This window comes from Oxyura jamaicensis, chromosome Z (assembly GCF_011077185.1).
Source record: "Oxyura jamaicensis isolate SHBP4307 breed ruddy duck chromosome Z, BPBGC_Ojam_1.0, whole genome shotgun sequence".
NCBI classification, from domain to species: Eukaryota; Metazoa; Chordata; class Aves; order Anseriformes; family Anatidae; genus Oxyura; species Oxyura jamaicensis.
This window is the reverse complement of record NC_048926.1, coordinates 9,712,191-9,731,483: the sequence shown is the minus strand read 5'-3', so window position 1 is coordinate 9,731,483 and position 19,293 is coordinate 9,712,191. Positions and strand designations below refer to the sequence as shown.

At 53.3% G+C, this 19,293-nt stretch overlaps 1 protein-coding gene and 1 long non-coding RNA gene across 12 annotated transcripts in view; both read right to left on the bottom strand.

Moving 5' to 3' along the window:
* Positions 1–19,293, bottom strand: part of CNTFR (ciliary neurotrophic factor receptor) — a 176,848-nt gene that overhangs the window by 93,834 nt on the left and 63,721 nt on the right. Inside the window, exons 1-2 of one of the 11 annotated variants that reach the window (XM_035309801.1) lie at positions 13,960–14,022; positions 13,628–13,741 (exon numbers count right to left, since the gene is read on the bottom strand). The exons of 7 other annotated variants lie outside the window; for them this stretch is intronic. In XM_035309801.1, the coding sequence (XP_035165692.1) occupies positions 13,628–13,741; positions 13,960–14,007 (162 nt within the window). In that variant the 5' untranslated portion in view covers positions 14,008–14,022. Of the gene's footprint in view, positions 1–13,565; positions 13,742–13,959; positions 14,091–19,293 lie in introns of those variants that run through there. 3 more of the 11 variants (XM_035309805.1, XM_035309804.1, XM_035309806.1) reach the window with 3 other exon arrangements.
* On the bottom strand, positions 8,202–13,557 carry LOC118156055. Its single transcript, XR_004746129.1, has 2 exons — positions 9,785–13,557; positions 8,202–8,440 (listed from the first exon to the last, which is right to left on the bottom strand). It is a non-coding gene; the product is annotated as an uncharacterized LOC118156055 (long non-coding RNA).

Genomic DNA, 19,293 nt, shown 5'->3' with positions numbered 1-19,293 from the left:
AGAGAGGAGAGGAGAGGAGAGGAGAGGAGAGGAGAGGAGAGGAGAGGAGAGGAGAGGAGGATGCGCTTGGATGCTGCGGGTTTTGCTGCTGTGTCCCCAGCATCCCAGCAATAGCTTGAGGGATAAAGCCTCAGCACAGCCCCAAGAACAAAATGCAGGCAGTGGCATGCAACAGCTTTGCCCCTGCCGTTCATTTCCTGACACAGGAGCACTGATCTGAGGCAGGACCAGGCTTTTCAACCGAAGACACACGGGAACTTTACGACCACGTCTGTGCCGGGGTTTGTTCAGCAGAGGCAGCAGGGAAGGGGCCAGGGCAGAGGTGCAGCACCGCTCCCTGCCCTGCCTCTGTGCAGCTCCCCAGGTCTCTGCTGACCTTGAGGGAAAAGCTCCCGCTCGCTGCAGCTCCAATAATTTCAGGCTGCAAAAGCTTAAATAAGAGCGAGCCGTACCACAGCATAGAGCCCCCAAACCCTAACCCCCCTGGCGCTGTTGCAGGGTTTAGCAGCAGGAAAAAGAGCGGAGCAGAGGGGGATGAAATAGAGACTTTCTCCATCTCCTTCCTAAGCGCCCCGCGTTGCACGGTACATTGCAACTTTGGGATGTGGCAGGATACCAGCGGCAGTTTATGCGTTGCAAAACCACCTCCTCCGTGGCAGCTGAGATTTCAAGCGTCAGCTCCAACCTTGGTAATATTTTTTACATATTGAGTCACCACCAGCCCTGAAAATAACAGGGGAAAAGGGCTGGGATTTCAAAGACTTTAATGCCTGGCTGGATCCGCCGGGAGCCGGGACAGCCCAGCTGCCAGCCCGCTGCCACTCCTCCTCACAGAGCTTGAAAGGATGCAAGGCGGTATGAAGCCCTGGCATGGCAGCCCAGAAACGAGGAGGATGAAGATTTAAAAACCTGCCCTTTCACTCTGATCCTGATTTGCTCTCAATGCTGGCGTGCCCAGGGCACAGTGGATGCAGCCCTCCTTAGGTAGGTTTTGCTGCCCAGCCCTGAAGCAAGAGGATTTTAACAACCCAGCCCTTTTTTTCCCTCTTATGGAAATAAATCAGGGCAGGTTTTTGCCTGCAAACACCAACATCCCCAAAACTATTGAGGGAAGAAGTGGCTCAGCAGACCTTTCCACTGGTGGGAGCAAAGGGAGGAGGACAGGTGGACAGGGGAAGAGAGGATTGCTCCTCACACACAACTCTGCTCCCTTCAGATCGCCCTTCAGCCTGAAGGTCTACCTCCCCAGAATGCATTCCCAGATAAATTATTCAATTCCCTGCTCTTCCCCTTCTCCCATCAAGGGAGTAACTGTCCCTGATAGCCCTGATTCGCTAAATAAAACACTCCTTTGAAGGCTCCCCGCAATAACATTTGCACAGAAAATTGACATTCTTCCTCCTTCCCCTCAGCCCGCCGCTGTTTGTTTGTGAGTTAATAACTTCGACGCTCGGCTGAGCTATTGATCCCTCCTCAGCACAATCGTTCTTTTGGGTAAGAAATACACAAAAATAAAATAATGAGCTGGCAACAGCAAAATGAACTCGGCACTTCCGCAGGGCCCCGGGGTGCTGGCCTTGCAGGGGACGCGGCTCTTGCCAGCCCCAGCCGGACAAGGTTGGGGTTTCTCCGTCCCTCTCCTGCCCTTCTCGTCCTCAAGAAAACTACATCCTTGCTTGCAGGTGGAAAGCCAGCTTTCAGAGCCCCGGATTAGCATTTAGCATTAAATATTTGCCACCCAGCCAGGGCTTTGTGGCACGGTGATGCTCTTTCCCCTCTCTCCCAGTAAGGCCCAGTGACATTTCCAATTTGACAGCTTTCTGCCGCAAAGTGTCACTTCGAACAAAATCAAACCTCTCTGCGGGACGGAGGTGATCCGGAGGAAATCCCACAGGAAGCTATCAGAGCAGTTTGCTCCCACTTTGCTCTTTCGGCGGCGTGATATCGTCCCAGAACAAAGCTCCCAGGCTTCACCCGAGCCATCCCGACAGCGGTCGGTGGGGAGCGGCTCCCCCTGCGATACCCCCCGTAATGAAAGCTGATGAAAGGGAACATTTAACAGCCCTGCAATGCCCTCCTCGTCCTCCTAAACGGCTCCCTGCCTGCTAGGGCATTGCACCACCTCTCCCCGGGGATCCTCGCCCATGCACCGACTTTGTGTTTTCGCTTTGCAATCCGCTCACATGCCTTCAGCTAATTGTTCTTCAGACTGCTCTTTTCAGGGGAGATTTTCATGGCAAACAATCAATTTTCCCAAGTTGCATTTTCCTTCAAATCCTTTGATGTCTGGGAAAATAACAGGCAACCTCAGCACACGGCTGAGTATCAGGCGAGGGCTGGGAAGCACTAAGCGGAAATGCATTTAGTTGTCTGGGTCAAAAACCATTTCCTTTGTTGAATGATTATTATTGTTCCAAGAGGATTTCAGTGGGAATTGAGGGTGCTTAGATAGATGGATTCACAGGTTTGCTGAGCTTCTATAAGGGTCTCTATATCCTCCACCATAATTCTACATCATAACTTCCAACACCAATAACTCTTCTATGACTCCCAACAGATATTCCTGTGCCTTCCAAAGCAATAACTTCTCAATGAACTCCAGACCTGCCAAATCGACTGTTTTTCCCCCACGGACGCCTGCTTTTTGGCCCTTCTCACAGCCCCCCTGGGAATCCTGACCCATTTACCTCTCCTTCTGGTTCCAAGCTGAGCGCAGGGGGAGATGAGATCAGAAAGCGATCTGCATCGTATGTCAAGAAATAGCTCTGGCACTAAAAGGTTGCAGTCAGCTCCCATTTTCCTGACTGCTCTCAGCAGCCCGGGATGCAGCCCGTGCTCCCGACCTGCTCGTGCAGGCGGCTCCCCCAGAACCCTTCCTTCCCCGAAGCTCCTCGGGTCGCTCCTTTCTTCCCAGCCCTGCCTGAAAATGGGCCCGAGCCTTTCTCAGGCCTCCCCTGGAGAAATTACTTGGGTTACTCGCCGGGGCTAGAGAACAAACACTTAAATAAGAAATAAATTGCAATGCATTTCTCGGGTCGCCAAGCCTCCAGGTTCAGCGTAAGAGCACTGAGCCGCTACCTTTCTGGGCACTTGATCTTAACGATGTGTTAATTAAGCTAAGGTCAGAATCACTCGTTACCTTATTATTTTTGTTTCTATCACAGTAATGCTCAGAGGCCTCAATCAAGAACAGGCTTTTTTTTTTTTTTTTTCCTCCTCTCCTTTAAAGTCACAAATTATTTCAAGATCTGGTAAAAATAAATGCACAAAAGCAGGCTCTGCTCTTTTCCAGGGGATTTTGCTCTGCGAGGGAAGAAAGGTCTCTACAGTGCGTTTGAATCAAAAATGAACATATGCAAGAGGGGAAGAATGATACGCTTCAGAAGTTCCCCCTTTTTTTTTTTTTGTTGAAAGGATTTCTCTTAAACAAAGAAAAACCCCACAAGCCTAATCTCACTGCACTAGGTGCTGCACAGAGCCCGTTCGTGCTGCAGAGTGAATATTGAGCAAGCTCCAAGGCTGCCCAAAGGAGGACAGAGGAAGGATAAGTGATTTGGCTCTGGTTTCGGGCTCTCCGGTTGCTATCCCAATCACCGAGCTATAAAACTCCTCCAAGAGCTGGGGACAAGCGCTGCCGGCCACTTTCGGGTCATCCCCATCCCCTGTGTCCTCTCCAAGCCTGGGTGGGTGCAGAGCAAGGTCCCATCCTTGGGGGATGCTGCTGCCCTCCAGGGAATATCATCCCCACCTCTCTTCCTTTCCAGAAGGGGGAAAAACAACCCATAAAATCCCCTCAGCTTTTCTGCAGGAGGGTGAAACCCATCTAGCAGGGCGGACACCTCCGAGCATCGCATCCAGACAAGCATCTTGAGATGCTGGGGCCAAGGCGAGGAGCCCCACTGGGAGCACGGGGCTTGCATTGCACCTCCCAGCTGCACCCTGGTGCCCCGCCAATGACCTGGGTTTTTAAAGATGCCATCACGCCCATGCTATCCAATTACTAGGAAACAATTAAGCTGACGGTGGACCTCACGATCACCATGGAAAAAGGGGAAAGGGAACCACCTGCTCAGCGCAGAGCCTGACTTCTGGGGATGATTTGTAGCCAAAAGGCACAGTTTTTGTCAAACAGAAGCCACGGCTCATTTTTCCCTGTTTTTTTTTTTTTTTTTTTTTTTTTTTTTTTTTTCCTCCAACTGAAATCATCCTGCGCGGTTTCTGTTTTAGAAGAACCGTTTGAAAATTTCATAATGAAACAAAACTTCTAGAAACCATTAACATTTCCCTGCCCTGCGCTGAAATTATCAGTTCCCTTCACCTCCAGTGCTGCTGTCCTCATCGGAAAAAAAGTTGGTTCTTTCCCAAAACTTAACCCTTAACTTTGGAAAGCCTCTAGATGAATAATAAATAAATAAATAAATAAGCCTTTTGTGGGAGATAACCCATAGGAAACAAGCTTCAGAAAGACTCAGCAGTGGTTGAATGGATATAAATGGCTCAGGAAAATGGGGTGAAAGGGGACTTTTCTGCAGAGCACCGTGTCCCCCATCTGAGCCCGTCCCACCTGCACTCATTTTGCAGAGGTCTGGCGGCACGAGGCGACGCAGGCACACACGCAGTGATTTATTCGGGGGCTCTGGCGTGGAGGCTTTGAGCAGGAAAGCGCTGCACAACTGCACTAATTGTCTGCTGAACATCTGTCTCTCCCCTACTACCGCGGGGCCGGATGAGTCCTCCTGCATAGCCGAGGATTAGCACGGGAAAAAGATTTTGTTGACTGCGTGATTTTGGATGGGAGGAGGGAAAAAAATAAAATCTTGCAGATTCCCCTGGATTGAAGCGTTTTAGGGGAAACCACTCGGGGGCAGGAGGGGAATTTGCAGTCGAAACCAGGGAACTTGTCAGAGCTGGCAGCAGGCACTTACCATGGACTGCAGGCACAGGCAGGTTGAGCACCTTGCTCCAAACCACAGGGAGCAGCAGCATCAGTCCCCTGCTCCTCAAGTGACACAAGGACATCTATTACCACCCGCAGGGTCCTGTCCTCCTCCTGTCCAAACGCCTCTCTCATTTCACTACAGCCATAAGTGAAACCTGGGAAGATTAACAGAGCAAGGCTGCGGGGAGGAGAGGGGCACAGCTGTGCTCCCCCCGACCTCTCAGTCCTCGTTTGGCGATAGGCACTGGGAACCGGAGCAGCCTCAATAGGCACGGAGCTTGTGCAGGGCTCCCTGCCTCTGGGCTGCAGGTTTAAGGAGAACTGAAGTGGCAAAGCCAAGTCCATCGGTGGTTTTCCAAGGACTCTGCTTCCCCAGGAGGAAGGGGGATTCCCTGATGTCACGAGAATTTACATCTCTTATGGATGAACTGCTCAAAATAACTAGGAGGAAAACAAGAAGGAGCTTTACACTGACAACCCTCCCAGGTGGCAAGGGCAAAAGCTCTTAACACCACGCCGTGGGCATGTAAGAAAGGAGAACGAAAGTTCAGCCTCACCTGGTCTGCTTCTCCTTGCCCAAAAGGCTAGAAAAGGTCAAAAAATCATAAGGTTACCAAGTGCAGAGTGGTCCCTAGGGGAGGGTCTGCAGCCTCCTGGAGGACACCAGCATCTCCCAAAGCTCCCTTGGTGGCCAGGGATGGGGGCAGCAAGGCAAGGGACCAGGAGAGGCTCCTGGAGTACATCACCCCCCAATAAACTGGGGAGCCTCCTTTCAGGACAGCTCATGGAGGGGTCCTTGAACTTGAGGCAATTGAACCAGGTGGTGGGGATGTGTCACATCCCTTGTCTTTGCTCTGCATCCCACAAACCTTGTCTCATGGGCGAGAGGAAGAGTCCGTCCATCGTTGCGTGACAGCTGCCAACTGCGCTAACAAGGCTCGTGGAAACCCGAGTGCAAAAAGCCTGACAGAAGCCGAAAAAACAAACCAGTGAAGAGCAACAAATTCCCTGCTGTTTAATTAGTGCAAATGTCTTGTGAGCTGGGAATCTTTTTTTTTTTTTTCTTTTTCTTTTTTTTCCCCTCCAAGAACATCAGGGGCCAGCAACTCACACTGTAACACAAACAAAACGTCCCTTAAAACCAACTGGTGCTTTTGGCCAAGAGAAAACTGTTGGGATTTCCAAATATGGCCCCTGGGAACATCAGCCCAAGCATTCTTGGGAAGCATCTCGGAGCCTGAACTGTCTCCCAAGAATAAAAACGTTCAGTCCAGCACGACAAAAGAGCCATCACATGACAATAACTATCACACAGGCGCACAAATTAAGCAATCAATCAAAAGTGCAATACCCCAGAAAACAATAGCGAGCGGTGCACATCATACCGGCGACGGGTGAGCAAACCTGACCCGCGATTGCCTCCCTTCACGCATGGGCTATTGTGTTCCCTTCTCCACAGACATCACAGCAAGCGGGGGTTTCTTTAGTTCTGGCCTTTTTATCAAAGCGTGGGGAGCAGGAACCTTTCTTGGAGAGAATACAGGTATCCGTACTCCAGCGAAAAAGCATTTGGTCTGGGCTCAGCCATGATATAAATCAATGGTTATTCCGCGGGGATGTGACAGAGCAAAAATTAGACGTAAAATTTGCCAGACGGCGAGAAACGAACTCAAAATCGTTGCCGTCTCTCTCAAGGCGGGGGAGGAATTCCTGCCTTAAAGGTTCGGGATGGTGTGTGTGTGTGTGTGTAGCTTAACATAATGATGTCCCCTGGGCAAAAGGAGAAAGAAGAATATGGAAAGCCTCCCGCCACTTCTCGTCTCCCATCTCACCTAATTGCACCCTGCTGCAAAGAGACACCACCTCTGCCCCTCTGCACTCCGAATTAGGGTCTCTGGGGACCAGCCACGGTGCCTCGATGGCACTGCCACCCCCACCCTGCAGCACCCCGGGGCCCCGATGCGTTTGCAAGCAGATCGGGCATACGGCTGCGTGCTTGCAAGTGTATTTTAAAAATCAGACCCTGCTGGCAGGCAGCTCGCAGACAGCGAGCGGGGCCAAATCCCATGAATAAATTGCTTGGAGCGAGTGGTTTGACGCGCCATTATTCATAACTAATGCAGTCCTAGTAAACAGAAAATGGAGGCCAAATCTGCCTGTATAGACGCCACTGACCTCATCTGTTTTCATCCTATTTGGTGAGTAAAATCAGAGCAGAGGAGAGCTACCGCCATCCTCTAAAAGGGGAAATGGATGAAAAGCACCTCCTGGTTTCCCTACAGCTAGGGGACGAGGTGGGAGTCTGGGAAGCAAGGACGAGAGCCAAACTCATGGCTGGAGCAGAAATTTGGTCTCACCACTGCACAGGCAACCAAAACCAAGCCACCACCTCTCACACCTTTCCTAGTGTTACAAAGAGCACCGCTTGCATGAGCCAGAGGAAAAACAGAGCTGGTGGTGATGTGACATCTACACCCTCCAAAGGAGGATGCTCTCTCCTCCCTTTTCCCAGGAGGTATCTCCAAGGCATCACAAGAATCAGGGCGCTGAGCTCCCACCCAGCCAAATGCCCGCATCCCCCCATTCTCCTCAGCTCTGTGGAGGTGTTTCCTCCAGCTGTGCACACCAGGCAGACAGCAGGAGTCGGGACATCGGAAGACGAGGCAGGGGCAGCAGCAGGGGAAGTCCTCATGGGAAGCACAGACCCACCAGCCACAACAACACCCGAGACACCAGCAGGAGCTCAAGCAGGATGAGATCGAGATGATAAATCATGTGCTTTGGACACCTGATGGGGCCCCGAAAGCCACCTCCTGCTCCAAAAGCAGGTCGCTTGCTTTTCTGGGAGCTGGCAAGCTGCAGTGCTTGCAGCCCAGCTTGAGGTAGCCATTGAAATTAAAAGCAAAATAGAAAAAAAAAAAAACAACAACAACAACAACAATAATAATAATAATAAAGGAAGAGAAGGAACAACCAGCCACTCTTCCACCCAGCACAGCAATTGTGGGCTGCCCCATACAAACATCAGCCAGCCGGTTAAAGCAAACACCAGCCACAACTCGTGTGGTTTCACATGGCAATGACCAGCAGAGTGACTGCCAGGGCATATTCACGAGCAGAAAAACTGAGTGCAGAAGGGAAGAGAGAGCTCCAAGAAGCACAGGTTTGCTGATGCTGATGCAGACTCCAGAGCAGAAGCTGCTTGCAAGAAGCTGAAGGCTACAAAACAGGGCATGGACGTGCTGGTTCTGCTGTTTCTTCCGCTCTTTAAAATTACATTTATTTCAGTTTGGGCAATTTGTAGTAAAATGGTGAAGTTGGTTGTGATCACTCTTCCCTTGCTTCCCTTCCCAAATAACACAAAGTTTAAAGACATTTCAGCTGCAAGCTGCTTCCACTGTGAAGATCCCAGCTCAGCTCCTCCAGAATTCACCTTCGGGGAGAACTGAGCCATTGACCTGCAGGCTGCAACATTCATCTTCAGTGCAAAGGGAAATACTTCTGTAAACGACAACAAAAATTTATTGCTCTGTTTAGAAGTTACAGCCCATTAAAAAATTGCCCTGATTTGAATCATTGACTTTTCAAAATAAATACTATTCTTTCATCAATAAGCTCAAAAAATAAGCTAACCACAAAACCCTTTGGAAAAAAAGAAACATAAAAATGATATCTTTACACATTAATAACATCTATTGATCTAACTGTAAGCATATGTCCACATACATAATTTCACCATATCGCTCATCAATAATACTCTGCACTTTTCGTATTAAACTCTGCTATTCCCATGAAACCAAAATCCTAAGTATTTTACCAAAAAGTCCCTTGCCATTTAAATGCACAATAGCTGCGTTTGAAAGTATTAGCACTAGGACCATATTTAGTCACTCAGACCAATATTAATCATTCATAATGTGAACGGGGCAGAGCTGTAGGAATGTCAGAAAATGAAAGTGTTTGTATCTGTAATAAAAGCAACAGCATTTTCTCTACTCCCTTTCACTGCGGTCTTAATTATGTCCTAGAACCTGAATTTCACAGACGGCCAAAACGACATTTCTGAAGAAAAGGTATTTCGCTCTGGAGCAGCAGATGGGATTATAAAATGCTGGCATGGGCCAGTTTCTTGCAGGGTGACCCAGTATCGCCTCTGCAAAGAAGCGGCGTGAGTCCCAGCCTGCTGGAAAGGTCTGAATGCTTTCTGCACGGAGGCAGCCTGCTGGAGAAGCACCTCGGTGTTTTGGATGAGGATTAACGTACTCTAATCTGTTTATTAATGCTTTGAAGAGGGCTGAGCAATGAGGAGGAAAAACTGGCAGATGACAATATTATTTAGGCTAATCAAGAACATGATGGATGGCAGAGACCTTCAAAGCCAGCAGCAGCACGAGGCAGCGAGGAAGCCCGGCGTGTTGATAAATGCAAGGCACCACTCGCTGCAAGGAGTGTTTTGAACTAATCACACACATTGCTGCAGTCTAAATTAGCTGAAACCGGCCAGCAAAGTGATGTCAGCCTTCGCTCCACAGCCACTGCTCAAATAGCAAACAAAATGTTAGGTTATATATGAAGGCAGAGGATTATAAAATGCGTGATGGTGTAAATCAGCGGCGTGGCCTGACCTGGAACGCTCCAATCAATTCTGGATATCCTGCATTAAAAAAAAGGACAGAGGAAAAGGGTTTCTGCTCAGAGACAGGCAATAAAAGCAATGAGATGTAGAGAAAGAGCAGAGTGCGAGACGGAGAAGTCGGAGGCTTTAATGAAAAGGAGGCGGGTAAACAGGAAGAGGAAGGAGGGGTAGGGAGCAATGAGAGACGGCCGGTGAACGTTTCTCCTTACCCTCAAATATCATGAGGGTAGAAGAGTCCACAACACTGAGAAGGAAAGGCACTTGGGGCTGATTTATTTACACATGTGGGCTGTGCTGCCTCGAGCATCGCACAGACCCAAGGCAAGAGCATGACCAAAACGCCCTGAAGGTATCTCAGGTGACCTGATGGCTCACGGTGGCACCGACACATGCTGAGGAACAGAGCAGCAAAAGGAAGGGAAATGCCACCGCCGTGGCCAGCACGAGGTCTTGCAGGACCAAAGCCATGTCCAGACAGAAGAAAACAACCCGCTCCCCGCAGGAGAACGCTCCCAGCTGGGCACAGCCAAGGGTCAACCCATGCCCTGCAGCAGGCAGGCTCCTTGCTACACCTCTGAGCTGTATCTAGGTGGTTATTGACTTGCGTTCTCTCTCTTCCCATGCCTCCCTCAGCCCTGGGTGGGGAGCGTGGCTTCCAGTGCATCTTTAAGGCCTCGCAGGGCAGCCGCAGCTTGGGGTGGGGAAGCTGAGGCAGGGCGCCCCGCCGAGCGCAGGGCTGCACCCCTGGTGCCAGCGGGATGCTCCTCAACACCATGCTCCCCGCATCCTCCCGCTGCAGCCTGAAGCCCTTGCACGTCTCTCCATCTCTCCCCTTCCCGTTTCTCCAAGGCCCGGTGATTTCCCAGCTGATGAACACATTACCACCTCATTCGGCAACGCCTTGGAGGCGCTCACGTTTCAGGCCCCGGCGAGAAAAAGATGAAGTATGAAAATCCCTTTCCTTTCCAATCCAGTCCTCCCAGCACTGGCCAAGGAGCTGATGCAAAGCGCCTCGGAAAACACACAAAAAACACCGGATGCGAGAGGCCGCGCCGAAGTCGCACCATATGCAGGTGTCAGGGAAAAAGGTCTCCTGTCTCCCACGCCAGGCTGTCTCCATCGCCAGGCTATCTCCATCCCACAAAGCCTGCCCGACGGGGGCCAGGACCAGGGAGGGAAGCAGTGCAGGATGCGACCTGGCCCCCAGCCTTGCCTGTTTTAAACCAAAAGTCACTTGTATCCCAGGCATGACTGGGGAAAGCGCGGTCCCCTCCGCCTGGCCTTGGAGATGTGGGAATGGGGGCAAGGCGTGGGTCAGGACAAAGCCAACCGCCAGCCCAAAGCATCTCCTGGTGGCATGTCTGTCTGCAGACAGCTGTGTTTTATCAGAATTGGTGCAGTTAAAAGTCACGATGAACCAAGAGCTTTCCCTGCTTCTACAGCCAGTGGCTTTGGATGCTCCATTTGGGGCATTATCTGGGAAAGCACAAGACGAGCATCCACAGCCATGGGAGAGGACAAATGCTCCTTAGGGAGGGTCACTAGCTCTTTCCCCATTTCTCCCGTCCAGGATGGGCAGGCTCTGCCTTGCCCAGAGCTGAGCAGTTCTTCCAAAGACATTTGGTCACCCCAGTCTCACAGCCACACAACACTGGAAGAAAATCATGCAGGCACAGCTGGCGCAAAAGAAAACAGGACAGAGGTTTGTTTAGCAGCGGTGGCCCAGTCCCTGCCCGTTTGACATTTGCTCCAAACCAGTGAACTGCACGGCGTTTGAACTTTTGTTTAGACAGATAGGCCTGTGTATTTAGAAATCCTTGAAACTCATCCATCTGCAAAGACAGCAACTCCCGATAATGCAAAAGCTCCAGCCGGGATGCTGAGCTCAGCAGATCTCTCTACAAATGATTCCTATTAAAGTAAAAAATTACAATGCAAGCGTCTATTAGACAATCCAAGTCTGACATAAAAAAGGAATTAAAAAAACATAATATATTCATGCCAGCCATCTTTACAGACCACTGAGGAGCTCAGACAAGGCAACAGGACGCCCGTTCTTCATCGCCTTCCTGGTTCCCCGACCCACCCAGAGCAATGCACTCTGCATCCTGCCTGGCACAGCCATCCTGACGGGGTCTGCCTTGCTCCTCACCACCTCTGGAGATGGAGACCCCCACCTCCTCACCCAGCGTCACCCCTCCTACGAGGAACGATGCTCCTGGTGGAACGGTGCAGCTTGAACCTTCTTCATGGTGTTACACCCGGGGTTCATTGCCCCAGTGACACGAGGGAGGATTTTTCAGGGAGTTCTTTGCATCTCTGAAAGCTTATGGCATTTTTTATTTGTTTCCTTTCCAGCCTCAGTGCTCCCAAACCACAGCCTTAGGGATGTGGGGTGTGGACAGGTTCTGAGCTGGTTGGTCCAGCATCAGCAAGAGCACCAAGAAATTCATCCCGAGCAATGGGTTTAATTGCTGGTCCTGGTCCCACCAGCACAAGCAATGAGATACGGCTATCAGGGCCAAAGGAAAAGCCCCACCATCCTAACACCAGGAGCCTGAAGACGGGCTGAGGGGAGAAAGGTGATGGAGAGCACTCCCTGAGGTTTCTCCAGAGGGTGGGAATGCCAGGGGGGAGCCTGTCATCATTGTGTCCCCCTCCCTCCTGGCACCTGGGCAGCAGAAACACGCTCAGCTCCCAGCCCCGCCAAGCCTAAACCAGCAGATTATCACGTTAACGCTTCAAATGTTTAATTTCCTGCTACGATTACATCGGGTTTGCAGCAGGAGAGGCGGGAGGGGGAACAATCTAAACCCCGAGCAGCTCCAGAAGCGCCGTCCTCCCCAGGGGCTTCTGCCCCGCTCCCCGACCTGGGGGCTGGATGCGGCCACGGGAGCCCCCTGACTGCCGACCTCTCGGGCCAGCGGCACGGTCGCCCTCCATCCCGCTGTTAAAATGAAAGGTCCCTTTGTTCAGCGGCTCCAGAGATCTCCACAGCGCTGCGGAAACATTTACCGCGACGCAAGAAAAACAAGGCAGCCGGTGTTTGCAGAGCAAAGCGGTACCCGGCTGCAGAGAGGGGCCTGGGGGGGACACGGGGAGGAGAAAGGAGAGAGAGGAGATGGGGTAGGAGGAGGATAAAAATAGTGGGAGCAGGCAGGAGAGTGGGTGAGGGTGCGGGGGAGTGATGGAGAGAGCGAAGGAGAGGTGAAAAGCACAGGGGGGAACTGGGGGAGGTGGGGAGGGAAGGCGAGAGCACAGGAACGGTGGAAAGGCAGTGGGACAGAAAGTGAGGGCGTGGAAACGCAAAGCGGGAGGGAGAGCAGGAAAAATTTGCTCAGGAAGCTTCAAGCCGCGAGGCACAGAGCTGCCTCTGCCCCATCCATCGGTAGATGTAGCTGGCAAACCCAGGGAGCTCGCCCCGTGTGCAGGAGGTGGATGAAGAAGGGAGAACAAGTGTGAGGTGGCTGCATACTCGGACCCATCCCTCCCCTCGCCCTACAAAAAAAGCATGATGCTGGCTCTGCGGCTTCCTGCTTGCCCTGGGGAGGGGACAGGGCAGGGGGTGCCAGCTGCCCATGGGGCCAGGATGCTTTCTGCTCGGTGCCTTCCCCAGCAGCCGCCCACGAGTGCCATTATTTATAGCTCGCTGCCTGCCTGCCCCCTCCGCACACCGAGCTCAGCTCACCCTCGTGCGCAGGGAAGGAGAGGGAAAGGACCGAGCTTCAGGTCAGGGCTAGGAATAGCTGCCAGCGGCCAGAAATAGCTGGTGCCATGCTCAGCCCCAGTTCTTCGAGAGCCGCTGGATGGGAGCGCAGTGTTTCCAAGATTTCAGCCCCGGCAAGGACGGGATTGATTTCTCCTTCGACTCATGTTCCACCCCCGCTGCCCCCCTCAAGGCCGCTCTCCAGCTCCAAAAAAGCTGCCGGGTGGAAGGAGCAGGTGGGAAGGGCAGGAAAGCAATCCAGCGGCGGGGAGGGGACGACTGACCTCCGGAAAATGTGCTGGAAAAGCAAGCGAGGCAGGTTGCGAGGAGGGACGGGTTTCAGCACCTGCTGCCGCAGCCCCCGCCGCTGACCTGGGAAGGGGCGGCGCAGGGGAGCAGATTCCAGCGGATTTTGGCAGCGCGCAGTGATCAGCACGCACTCGATGACTCCTTCGGGTGCCTGCGAGGAGCTCAGCACATGAGATCAACGTGGCCGGCGTGCAAGGCACGGATACCGTCACGTGCGCCCGGCCGTGCCCCCGGGGAGGCTGCGAGCCTCCTCCGCGCCCCGCTGCGAGTTGCACCAGCCCGCGTGTCCGCTCACACGTACAGACACCGACGCGTCCAGCTCCCACCTGCACGGCTTCGCTGGCTGCCTGCAAACCTCCCCGTGCACACCTTGCTCCTCTGCCCCGAGGCAGGAGGCCCTCGCCCTGGGTTGACCATAAGGTTTGAAGAATGCCTCCTCCATCCTCCGTGCTCCTTTCCCCCGGAGAAAGCTCTGAGCACCCTCCATCCAAACCGAAACCAGCAAACGTCCTGATGGGGGGAATACCCTGCCGCCCTCCCCTGCTTTATTTGCTTATCTCAGGGCTGTCCTCCCTTGCTGTTTTTGGGTACCGGTGCCGAGGAGAGCCGTGTATCCGCAGCAGCGAGGAGCAGCACAGGGAGGCAGCCAGCCCCCGGGAAGCCTCCAAGCCCAGGACGTGCAGGTCGGGGCTGCGGCGGTGGGAGGTCGTGCTCACACAGATGGGGAGTGAGGAAGGGCCAGAAAAGACGGAGAGAATAAACAGAAGAATAAAGGATGCCCTAAGCAAAGAGCTGAGTAGGAGACACGTGGAGCTGGTTCAGACCTTTCCACTTTATGCAAAAATACGCACACACGCAGATATTTTGGGGGGTGCTGGCACAGGGCTGGTGGACATATTTTCTGCAGGTGTTCCCCATCACCTCCAGCTGTCCCATCCTCGTAAGGTGGCTTCATCACACACCGTGTGCAGGGTGGCCCTGAAATCTGCTCACTACCAGTGCCCCAAAGAGCTGGGCACTGCTGTGAGCGCACAGCAATCTGCAGCACGCACCCAGGGTGGGGGCAATGCATGTCCATCTGTCCATGCAACACCAGAGCTGGGCCCAGAGCCCACCTGCCCCCTCTCCAACCACACCAGGGGCTGCAGGAGCTCCTTGAATCTTCTCCTGCTTGCAACACGCCCCTAAGCTCAGCACGTGGCTGATCGAGGACCTGAAGAGCAAAGGCTGAGCAGCATCAGCGCGAGGAGAGCCACGACCCTGCGGGGCTGGGATGAGAGCAAGGAAGCTCCCAGGTTTGTGCTAGCGGCCATCTGGGGCAGGGCCAGCCTCCCCTTCACCCCAGCATGCAAAACTCAGCCTCTAGTTTCAGGGTGTTTTTTGTTTAGCAAGCCACGCTCCAGCCTTGGAAGGCGAGTCCCTAAATAAGCCGAGTATTTTTGGCCACTCTCCCTCCAGCCTAGGGCTGCCCTTTGGGAAGCGCACACCCCGCAGCCCTCCCTGCCCTGGTAACTGAATAGGCTGCTGCTCCTCCGGGCCAGGAAAGGGATTACAGGACACACTTTAGGGCTTGAATTCACGGCCTTCAGCCCTCTAGAGTGGCAGCAGCACCACGAGGCCGCTCGCCCTGCAAGCTCTGCCCTCTGCAGCACGGGCACCCCGTGCTTGGGCTCCGGCTCTGATCCGGGGCAGAACCCAGCACCCCTCCGGTCCTCGGGCAGCTCACAATTAACTGCTTTGGAGGTGGCAAGGAGACAAATGACTATAATTTACAAATAGACTTTATCTCAAAACGAGCGCCTTACCAACACCTATTGATTTCCGCTCCCCCTCTGGAGAAGTCTCTGCAATTAAGTTGTCACATCCCTAATACCCACGTAAAAATGAGCCGGCACCAGCGGCTCCCAGAAAACCTCACCCGCGCAGGATTACGAAACCCAGCTGCTGAGCTTCCTTTTTACCCCAGAATTAGCAAGAGTTCAAATTTATCTCGCTGTCAGGTGGCAGAGCTTTTATCTCCATGGGCAACGCAAGGGGGAGAGCAAGTTTCCTGGGCTTGTTTCCTGCTGATGAGAGCACTGTAGCTGTTGCAGAGCTCAACCCAATCTCCTGGCACAGAGGTGGGATCGCCAGAGAGGGGATGCAGCTGAGAGCACCCCACCACCCTGGGAGTTTGCATGGGGATGCCATGGAAAACCTGAAAACCCTGAGCTTCTGCATTGCCACCCAGCCCCAGCTCAGGGTGGGGACAGCGGAGGGCAGACGAGGAGAGAGACAGCACCAAGAAAAACAGCAGCAGGTGGAAAAAAAAAGCTCCAGGAGCAACTACGGTGCGGGAGATTAGGAGCGGATCTATGAGATTTAACAGAGATTGGGGAGCCAGACCCAATTACATGCCACACACTCCATCCACGAGTGCCTGGCTGCGGTTCATGTCACTGATGCGGCGTATAGATTCGATAATTGCCGCCACGTAGGCAGGATAATCTCCCCCTTGCCACCTCCTGGCCCCGACGTCGCTGCAGCCGGCTCAGCAGAGCCCTGCACTGCTGTGCGGAGCCGGGAAGATGCACGCATCCAGCCGGGCACTCAGCGGGGGTGCTGGGCGCTGAGAGCATCCTTGCAAGGGAGAACCCTCCACCGCCTGCCCGGTGAAGCCGATGTCATTTATTGATAGTGTCCCCTTGAGGCAGGCAGGGGACTATGCATGAGAAACACTCTGCTAAGCATAATAAAAGCGAGGGGAAAAGCCACGCTCATAAAACACCAAGGAGGAGAAGCTGAGAGGGGGCGCTGGGGGTGCCACGGCTCGCTTTGTCACCTTCTGCCACCCCGAAAGACCCTGCAGCATCTCAGCACTGAGATGGCTTTACTCATGGTGGGACACCCGGGTGGTGCTTGTTTGCTCCCAGCAGGACAAAGTGGTCCCTGAACCCCGACCAGCTAGGCTGGGTCCCCCCTGGAGGAGGAGGGTGGCAGGCGAGCTCCTTCCCCCCCGGGAGGTGGCAGGGAACGTCCATCAGGCACCTGCCAGCACGGCCAATTCACTTCCATTTGGAAAATTAAAGAAATAAAATGAATCGTTTTCTTAATTTGAAAGGGTGGCAGGAAGCAAATACACCTTGGGTCCCTGCCAGCGCTCGGAGGTCTGCCGCCGCTGGCTCGACCGCAGGGTTTTGCTGGGGGAGATGCCAGCCGCCTCTCCTCCTCTCCCTGCGGGGCCGAACGGTCCCACCTGGGGGCTGAGAGGGCTCCCAGTCTGCTTCCACTGCCCCCATTTTCTGAAACTGGTGTGGAGGCTGGGGCAGCTGGAACAGACGAGGCCAGGGGGAGAAGGATGTCACAGCCCCCTGTGCCAAGCTCCAGCCCCACACCACTCCTGGACTCGGTAAGACCCCAAAGCATTGTCACATTTATCAGACGTTTATCAGACATTTATCCGATTAGCCACGCAAAAATCTCCTCCAGCTTGAAACCCCTCAAGAATGCATAAAGGGGAACACCTCGTGTCCATGCTCTGCCCTTTCGGGGTGCTGGTTCCCATGAACCATACACCCCAAAAACACATTATTTCTGCCCGGGGCTGGCCAAAGCTGCATCCCTATGGGTTCAACTCTAGGAATATCCCCCTGCCCTGATGTTCATGATTCTGGAGACACAAAGACAATGCTCATTACCACTCCCCCTCTCAGTTGCCCTCAGCTTACACAAACAGCTCACAGGAGCTGGCCTCAGCCAGGCTCCGCAGCGCCTGACCCTAAAGGATCTGCTCCTGCTTGGTCCAGGGAAGGGAGAAGGAGCCACCAGGAGAGGACCTGGCTCCGGGATGGGAGCTGCACCCGGGCTGTGCGCTCCCCCCTGCAGATGCGTCTCCCTCGCTTGCAAGAGACAAACATCGTCTCTCATTGCCTTTTTCCTCTTTCCCCCAGCCCGACCAAGGCGAATCCCCAAATCCCAGCTCCTTCCTGCCAAAGACATGTGCACCTGCAGAGCAGCTGGTGCCAACATCCAGAGCAGAGCCAAGCACAACAAACGGGCTAAAGAGCCCTCACTGCACAGAGACCAGCTTACAAAAACAGCCGTATTTCACCCCAACTCTATTAAACTGTCCTGGGTTATTGCTCCATTTCCTTTCCCACCACAGAGGATCAAATGAGATTTCTGTGGCCGCACAGAGATGCTCACACGTCTTCCCTTCAGCTGCCCCTTCCGTGCTCCGTGCGGGGTGAGACCCGCCTTGGGGCGGCATGGCTTTGCATGCAAATTGTTTCTGCTCAAAGAGGAGTTTTCACGTTGGGAAAACACAAGTGGGAGCACATTCCCATGCAGGGCTACCTGACGGGGCACCCGAACCCTTGCGAGAGCCTGCTGCAAGCCGTGGCCTCCTTGCAAAGCCCAGGAGGTGCCCACAGGATCTGACCCATCACAGTGCCCGGCTCTTTGCACAACAATTAGCGCAACTGGTCGTTAGCAGAGGAACAGGGATGCTGTGAGCATCCCTCCTTTTACCTTCAAACTCTGGGGTTTTCTTCTGGTGGGTCGAAAGCCCACTGCAGACCAGACCCCTTGTTCACAAGTCAGAGAACGTAAAAGCTGTGCAAGAGATTCAGGGCACGGCTCCCATTAATTTCACCAAGTTTTACACATCTAAGCCAAGAGTTTTCATCTTTGCTTCCACGGGCTTTGAGGAGGAGAAGTATCAGAAATGCAACAGTTCTTGCAGGCACTCTGTGGGCTTTGCAAATAGATAAGGATGTTTGGAAACCAAAATCATGAAAATTTCCCCTGCCTGTCTTGTCACACAGTATCTGCACACACACTCGGCTCAGCCACCAGCAGTGTCTGGAGAGGAAACGCAGAGAAAAAGTCCAAGAAGTTTAATGAACTGTTGCAGCTTAACAAACTAATCCCTGCTTATGCTCACCTCATCCCAAATGAGAGACTGGGAAAAACAAGTGTGCACCATAAGGCATCTATCTCTTATCTGTATGGGCAAATAATTGAGCGGAGACTCCTGGGTCACCGCAAGGCACCGTGCGCTCCCCCGCCACGCATGACCAGAGCTAGGCAAATACCTTAGAACAATTTCCCATGAAAACTTTGCATCTGTTTTCCAGAAACACTGCAGCTAAAGGTAAGAAACGTGCATGGGAGCGGCGCAGCTTGTAAAATAGTCCCAGAAAGGCAGCTTTGAACGAGGCGAGAGCGTGCACGGGGCGCATTTGGTGCAGGAAGCCGCTGGCGCTACGGGGCCCTGGTGCTGCTCATCAGCCTGCAGCCCCGATGTCCCCGTGCCCCAAAAACCTCGTCCTTGGGTGGCAGAGATGGGCACAGCCAGGGGGGAGCAGGCAGGTCCCCGCTGTGAAAGCGAGATGCTCCGGGGCGATGTAAACATGTGCTGGCAGGAGGCACCGGGTAAATAGCTTGCAGCAGCACAAACACCAGCCAGTAGCATTTTCTGGGCAAAGCAGCATCCAGGCTTTCAATCAAAGCTCAAGGCTTTATTTTGTTAGGCTCTTTATCACGCTGTCAGGAGGCTTTACCTCTCCCGTCTCTCTTACAAACACACACACACACTGGGCTGTCTGTCCCCAAATCCTCCCCTCTGCATAAACTGCTTCCTGGCCGTTCCCAGAGCAGAAAGGGGAGAAACTCATCGTGTGAAACACCAGCCGCTCCGATCGGCACAAAAGCCAGTGTGGG